Source organism: Lolium rigidum, chromosome 1 (genome assembly GCF_022539505.1).
Source record: "Lolium rigidum isolate FL_2022 chromosome 1, APGP_CSIRO_Lrig_0.1, whole genome shotgun sequence".
NCBI classification, from domain to species: Eukaryota; Viridiplantae; Streptophyta; class Magnoliopsida; order Poales; family Poaceae; genus Lolium; species Lolium rigidum.
In genome coordinates this window covers 151,052,850-151,059,310 of record NC_061508.1, presented here as the reverse complement: position 1 = coordinate 151,059,310, position 6,461 = coordinate 151,052,850, and the positions used below count along the sequence as shown (strand labels likewise).

The following is a 6,461-nucleotide window of genomic DNA, read 5'->3' as shown; positions in this document are numbered from 1 at the left end:
CTCGTGTGGCTCACGCCAGCACCTCCGTCTTGGCCAGCAAGGCTCGCCGCGGCTGCGCTAGACCATCAGACGTCGGGCTTGCCCGAGCTTCAATGGCGAACCGTCGCCGCCAGCAGTGCCCCGCACAACCGGCACCACGAGCGAGTAGGGGAGGGCCGCCGCCGCCGGCACCGCCTAGGCTTTGCCCGACGGCTCTTTCCGACAGAGATGGGGAGGAGAGCCAAAGGGAGACCGAAAGGAGTAGGGGTGGAGGCGATCGCCGTGCGTCGCCCGGGGGGAACTACGGAGTACTAGGGATGAAATGTTCTTTTCAAAGGACCGCATGTTGAGATACTAGAGGCTTTGTGAGAACTAGTGAGGATAATTTTTTTAGAGTATTGGATAAAATCCCTACATTCACTCAATTCCCACAAAACACAATCCCAGTTCACTAGGTAGGGTAGAGTACTCCCTCCTTCCCAATTTATGTTACCCATAATTTTGCGTGAAAGTTAATTCTATGATAAAATATACTGACTTTTATAATATGAAATAAATACTATTAAATCATGATGAAATATATTTCTATATTATATACATTTTATGTCGTAGATGGTAACAATTTCTGTTATACAATCGATCTAACTTTACAAAGTTTGACATAATTAGAGACGGAGGGAGTATTGAGGATTGAAGATTTAGAGAAAAGTGGGGATAAGTGAGGATAAGTGGAGATGAAACTAGCCCTATTATACTTTAGTACCAAACAAGCTTTTAGCAATAACTAGAGGGCTGGGGGATTGTCCTACATAATTCTAGGACCAAACAAGGCCTGATAAGGCAAGCATTCTGCAAGAAACCATATCCGTACCAGCATGTATCAAAGTGAAATATATATCAGCAGTAATACTGGGCACCAAAGTGTTAAGACAGATGAGACTAGGGGAACATAGACAGCCGAGACTACAAATAGCAGGGCCGGAGAAATTTTGGCAGCAAAATGAACCTTCAAAGAATTTTTTGATTTCGATTCATATTATTCAAAACATTAAAGCAAGTTTTACTATACAGGGGTTAAGGGATGTGTACGACACATGATTTACATTCGGAACACGCCATATTTCGTGTCTTCTGGAACTGGCTTGGCAGAAGCAGAAAGGCAGAGGCTTAAAACCCGTCTGGTATCCGCAGGGTCTATGATCCCGTCATCCCAAAGCCTAGCGGTGGAGTAATAGGGGCTTCCTTCTTTGTCGTAAGCCTCGACAACTTTGGCTTTGAAGGCTTCTTCCCCGTCCTTGGTCCACTGTATAAGAACAAAAAGTCTCAGTCTTCAACCAGCATCTAATCTTTCTGCAACTCTTTCTCATACTTTGAATAGGAAGGAACTTGTTGACCAATTTGTAGCTAATATCCTCCTATGAGGAAACTTCTCATTTTTTAAAGCTATGGTTTGTTTGTCTAAGATAGCCATTTTATAACCAAAAATATGTAAATAAAAAGTAGATATGCTCATCTAATCATTTTTTAACACCCCATTTGTCTTGTGCTTTCTAAATCAAATAAATAATGCACTATACCTCTACTCCTTGCCTTTTCTTGTTCTTCTCGATTTGAGCAAGAACACCGGCTGCCTGAAAAGGTTTGAGAGAAAGAAATAGCAATAAGACCTGTGGTACCTTGGCTCTTGTTTGATCATTCAAGGGAAGGTAGTATATATATTATCAGGTACAATATCTATAAACAGATCACCATGACTCCGTGGACAAGATCAAGACGATAGATATCTGCGGCGAACGCATCAGCACTTAGGGATCTTCTGCTAGACGTTAGGGCTATGTTTACATTTTAAAAGTGCTTCTTTCACCTTCATGGCTACTTGTCTACTAATTTGTATGCAGTCTGTTTCCCTCCTGATTTTGTGCAGTTTAGTTGAGTGCAGCGTATTCCTAACATACGATGCAGAAAACAAACCCACTCTACAGTTATAAATATTGTTCTTTCGTGTAAGCATCCTCCCTAAAATTTACGGGCCAAGATACCATGCCACAAAGTAAGATTAATGCTTTAGTTACAGAAAATTTACAGCCTATATATTTTTATTTTCTATTGTTATTCACTTACAAATCCTACATGAACTGAAGAATGAGGAGGCCAATGTCAGGTAAATACATGAAAGTTTATTCCATCGTTCTGCTTTAGTTTGCCCTGGTTGCACCCGAAGAAAAGGTTTCTAAGAAACAACTATTGCAGATACTTTTACTGCCGACGCCTCCCCTACAGTTTTCAGTTTATAAACTTCTGTGCAGACACTGTTTTTCAGTTACTTCCGGCGCCTCCCCTACAGTTTTCAGTTTTGTGTTGACACCGTTTTTCAGTGAAGTCTAAAAAGTATTGACAGCATGCTGGCTAGTTTTCTTTCGATTTGAGCAACATCTGAGTTGCTTTCAAACACCTTGTATTATTAGTGTTGCCAAATATCCCATGTCCTAACGCTTCAAAAGATGGTAACTTGTATCAAGAATTACATTCATGATATCCTTTACCAGGTAACGATAATAGTAATGTAGTAAAACTGTAACGGTTTATAAAGTCAATAACAGGTCCAAATGTCTTACCTGGATGCCACCCATAACAGATATCCTAGCAGTTGGCCACATGAACAAAAAATTCGGGCTATATGCACGTCCACACATTCCATAATTTCCAGCACCAAAACTTCCACCGACAATTACGGTAATTTTAGGAACCTGTGCAGATAAAGTAGATATATGTTACTGGAAAGTTATACCGGTGTAAGGTCTGGTGTTTTATACAGGTCATCAAAAGAGGGTATCAGCAGCTCAATATTGCAAAAGCATGACCGCCCTTCAATGGGTGGGACACAACACATGTTGATGGTTAATATGAGACCTTACTGGTTATTTGCTCAGGTTGTCAAAATGCTACTCACTGTCCATGTCACACATATCACACGGTTAAAAAACAAACGCGAACCTCTAGAAATGGCGGGAAACTAACAAAGATTTTACTGGGGGCCACGTCTCATCAAACATTACATGTAGCTAAGAATGACATGACTAGATATATGTTGCACACCTTCAACAAAATTTAAAGGTAAAACTAAACAATCATATTAATAGCTGAAAGAAATTGACCGTTTAATCAACAATACATCCATTGTATATCCTGCCTGACGCTGCCAAATTGTGGGGATAAAGCATCACTTGCTCACTACTTTCGTAAAAAAAAGCAAGAATGGGAAACTATAGGAAGGTTTTGACCTTGGCACAGGAAACTGCCATGACCATTTTTGCTCCAGCTTTCGCAATTCCACTTGACTCAGATTTCGAACCAACCTATGAAACATTGGCATTGAAAAGTGTTAGAAGCCTCGTAGTTCAAAATCAAACTAATTTTTATGTTTAAGCATCCCTGACTATGTGCACAAGATCTTAACAACATCCTATTTAGTATGTTTGCAGTTCGTATTGTTCGATTGTAAAAGGCTTTCTCATCCCCAGGAACCAGCTTGTGAGGTTAGGGACTCTCACTTTTGTATAGGTTTCTTTCCTTTCTACAGCCAATGCCGGACTATTCCAACAATCTCCTATCACTCATTTCTCTCTTTAAAGGGTGATTCAACACTCTTTCACTGTGTATTGATGGTCTCTCGGGCTCACACGCCAGTTCACAATAAATAGATGACCCCTCAGGGACGTCCATTAGGCCATCAAACACTAGTGTCCATGAAGTTGGAACCGGGCTTTGATACCAATTGTTGGATCATAAAGGGTCCTGTCATCGTCAACAGAAAATTTTTGAGGTGAGGGCCGTCCTCAGTTTCGAACTAGGTAACTTGCCCTTCCACAACAGATGTGAAACTATTCATCAGGAACAGAAATGAAGGAACGAACTGAAGAGTAAATAAGATGGCATACCATAAATCCAGTAATATTTTGTAGGAATATCAAAGGAATATTGCGTTGAGCACACAACTCAATGAAGTGGGCACCCTTTAGTGCTGACTCGGTAAATAAAATGCCATTGTTTCCGATAATGCCAACTGGCTGCCCACATATCCTTGCAAAACCAGTCACTAGTGTCTGCATAAAGTAAAGTAAAACAAATTTAAGTTGGACAGTGCACAAGGTACCGAATACAAAAGGATGTTTGAGTATAAGAGAAATCCTTACTGTTCCGTACAATTTTTTGAATTCATCAAACTCACTTCCGTCAACTGTACGAGCTATTACTGAGCGAATATCAAAAGATTGCTTCATATCAGATGGTGCAATCGAGCGAAGTTCCTGTACATCATACAACGGTTCTTGGTAATCAAAAACAGAATTTTGTACATTTGTTACTTTAGCGGCCAGGTGAAGGTTCTTCACAATGTTTCTCCCCAGTGCAAGTCCATGAAGTTCATCTATTCAAGTTACAGTGCAAAAAATTACCAAGACGTCACAGCTTATATGTCCAGAAACAAAATGATACATAGGGAGATCATCTATGGTTTAAGATAAGCGAAGGTTAATGAGTGAAAACGACATGCAAAGTATCAGGTTCTGGAAATAATATGCAACCAAACAAATTAGGAACTGTACAATGTTCAGAGACACCGTGTAATAATGTACTTGTTAATAGAAATGAAAAAAAAAACAGAAAGAAGCAGAACTCTGACACTAAACCTGACAAAAATGCATCTTTTGAGAATGCATTCAGACCATCCTTGCTCCATGACTCATATCTAAAAGAGCAGTTACGGAGTCATATTATATGGTACTATATATTAAAATGTACCTTGTGCGAAGTGATCAGAGACTCCTGATACTTTACAATGCACTGATGCTCCACCAAGGTCCTCAGCAGATATTTCCTCCCCTGTAGCAGCCTACAGAATTGGCCCTTTAGAGTTGGACACGTAATTTAGATACATGCCAAAATTATATGCAGAAAATACTAACCTTTACAAGGGGTGGACCGGCTAGAAATATCGTTCCATTTCCCTTAACAATTATACTTTCATCAGCCATTGCAGGAATATACGCACCACCAGCAGTACAAGAACCTAGCACTACTGCAATCTGAGGAATACCATCTGCAGACATCTTAGCTTGATTGAAGAATATTCGACCAAAATTATCGCGATCAGGGAAAACTTCCGCTTGCTTGGGAAGATTAACACCTCCACTGTCAACAAGATAAATGCAAGGCAATTTACATTCAGAAGCTATTTCCTGTGCCCGCAGATGCTTTTTGACAGTAATAGGATAGTATGTACCCCCCTTTGTAGTTGGGTCATTGGCCACAAACATACATAATCTTCCATGGACAGGACCTATGCCAGTAATTATACCCGCTGATGGCAATGCTTCCTCATAAACATCAGATCCTGCAAGCTTTATTGTAAAAAGTATCATCAACAGCTGATAGACCAGAACAAGATGGACAACTATGATAGCATTTGTTTTATTCTGAGGTCACTAATAGCGACAATGGATAAGTATACCAACATACATTTTACTTCCGGCCGTCGCTTGATCAAGTGATCAACTGATGAAAGCAAGGATTAAGGGGACTCACTAATGACCGACCTGAGATAGCTCTAGGAAGGAGGCCCCGGGGTCGAGCAGGCGGTCGATGCGCTCCCTGGGGAGTAGCTTCCCCCGCCCCGCGTTCCGCTTCACCGCCCCCGCGCCTCCGCCGGCCAACACCTGCAGGAGGAACACTCCATGTCGTCAGCAGGGGAAGCTGTAAGGGAAGCGAGAGGCTGTCGGCACGCACGCACGCACCTGTAAGACGCGGGAGCGCAGGTCCGAGAGGAGGCCGCCGACGGCGTCGGCGTTGCGAGCGTAGGCGTCGGAGCTCCGATCGAGGCCGTCGGGGAGGACAGAGGAGGAGCCTCCTCCGCTGGAGCGGACCGCCGCCGAGGAGTGGTAGACAGCAGCAGTAACCGCAGTAACAGGTGTCCCGCTTGGACGGAGCCGCCGCGCGGCCAATCTACCGAGCATCTCCGGCGGATGATGATGGGGAGTGGAGTGAGCAGTTTGTCTGAGAGGATGTGCCTCCCTGTCTGTATACTCACGGAGGAACACTCCTGCACGCAAGTTCGAGTGGATACATACTGATCTCGAAAGTGTTTACATGGGATTGTCCATCTGATGGCATGCTGCGTTGGCACACAAACTTGGATAAGAACATGTACACCTGTAGCCTGTAGAGAAATTCTTCATGACATCTACGGTGTGGAAAATAACACTCCCTGTGTCTGGAAACTTAATTTGGCTCCCACGTGCATATACTTTCTCTATTAAAAAATATTTTTTGAAGTGCCGAAACTTTTTGATAAAATATTCTGCATGTACATTTCCTTAATATATAATATATGTGCGTTCGTCAAATTTCGCGAAAAAGATAATTTTGTGGTCCACGTAAAAAAGGAAAAAAAATCTTGTGAAAAGTCTTATTTTTAGTACCGATTT

General features: G+C 42.1%; 1 protein-coding gene across 1 annotated transcript; it reads right to left on the bottom strand.

Annotated features, from left to right (window-relative positions):
• Nucleotides 1–980: 980 nt before the first annotated feature.
• Nucleotides 981–6,086, bottom strand: LOC124683040 (methylcrotonoyl-CoA carboxylase beta chain, mitochondrial-like). The gene is made up of 10 exons (XM_047217619.1): nt 5,772–6,086; nt 5,574–5,693; nt 4,944–5,378; nt 4,780–4,870; nt 4,173–4,405; nt 3,918–4,082; nt 3,261–3,335; nt 2,595–2,726; nt 1,557–1,610; nt 981–1,282 (listed from the first exon to the last, which is right to left on the bottom strand). The coding sequence occupies exons 1-10, from the start codon at nt 5,988–5,990 to the stop codon at nt 1,079–1,081; spliced, it is 1,728 nt and encodes a 575-aa protein (XP_047073575.1). The 5' UTR covers nt 5,991–6,086; the 3' UTR covers nt 981–1,078.
• Nucleotides 6,087–6,461: the final 375 nt, after the last annotated feature.

Coding starts and splice junctions, on each gene's coding strand:
- LOC124683040 (XM_047217619.1), bottom strand. CDS start 5,990: ATGCTCGGTAGATTGGCCGCGCGGCGGCTCCGTCCAAGCGGGACACCT. Junction 5,694..5,771: donor TGCGCTCCCGCGTCTTACAG/GTGCGTGCGTGC, acceptor TTCCTCCTGCAG/GTGTTGGCCGGCGGAGGCGC. Junction 3,336..3,917: donor AAAATATTACTGGATTTATG/GTATGCCATCTT, acceptor AATGTTTCATAG/GTTGGTTCGAAATCTGAGTC.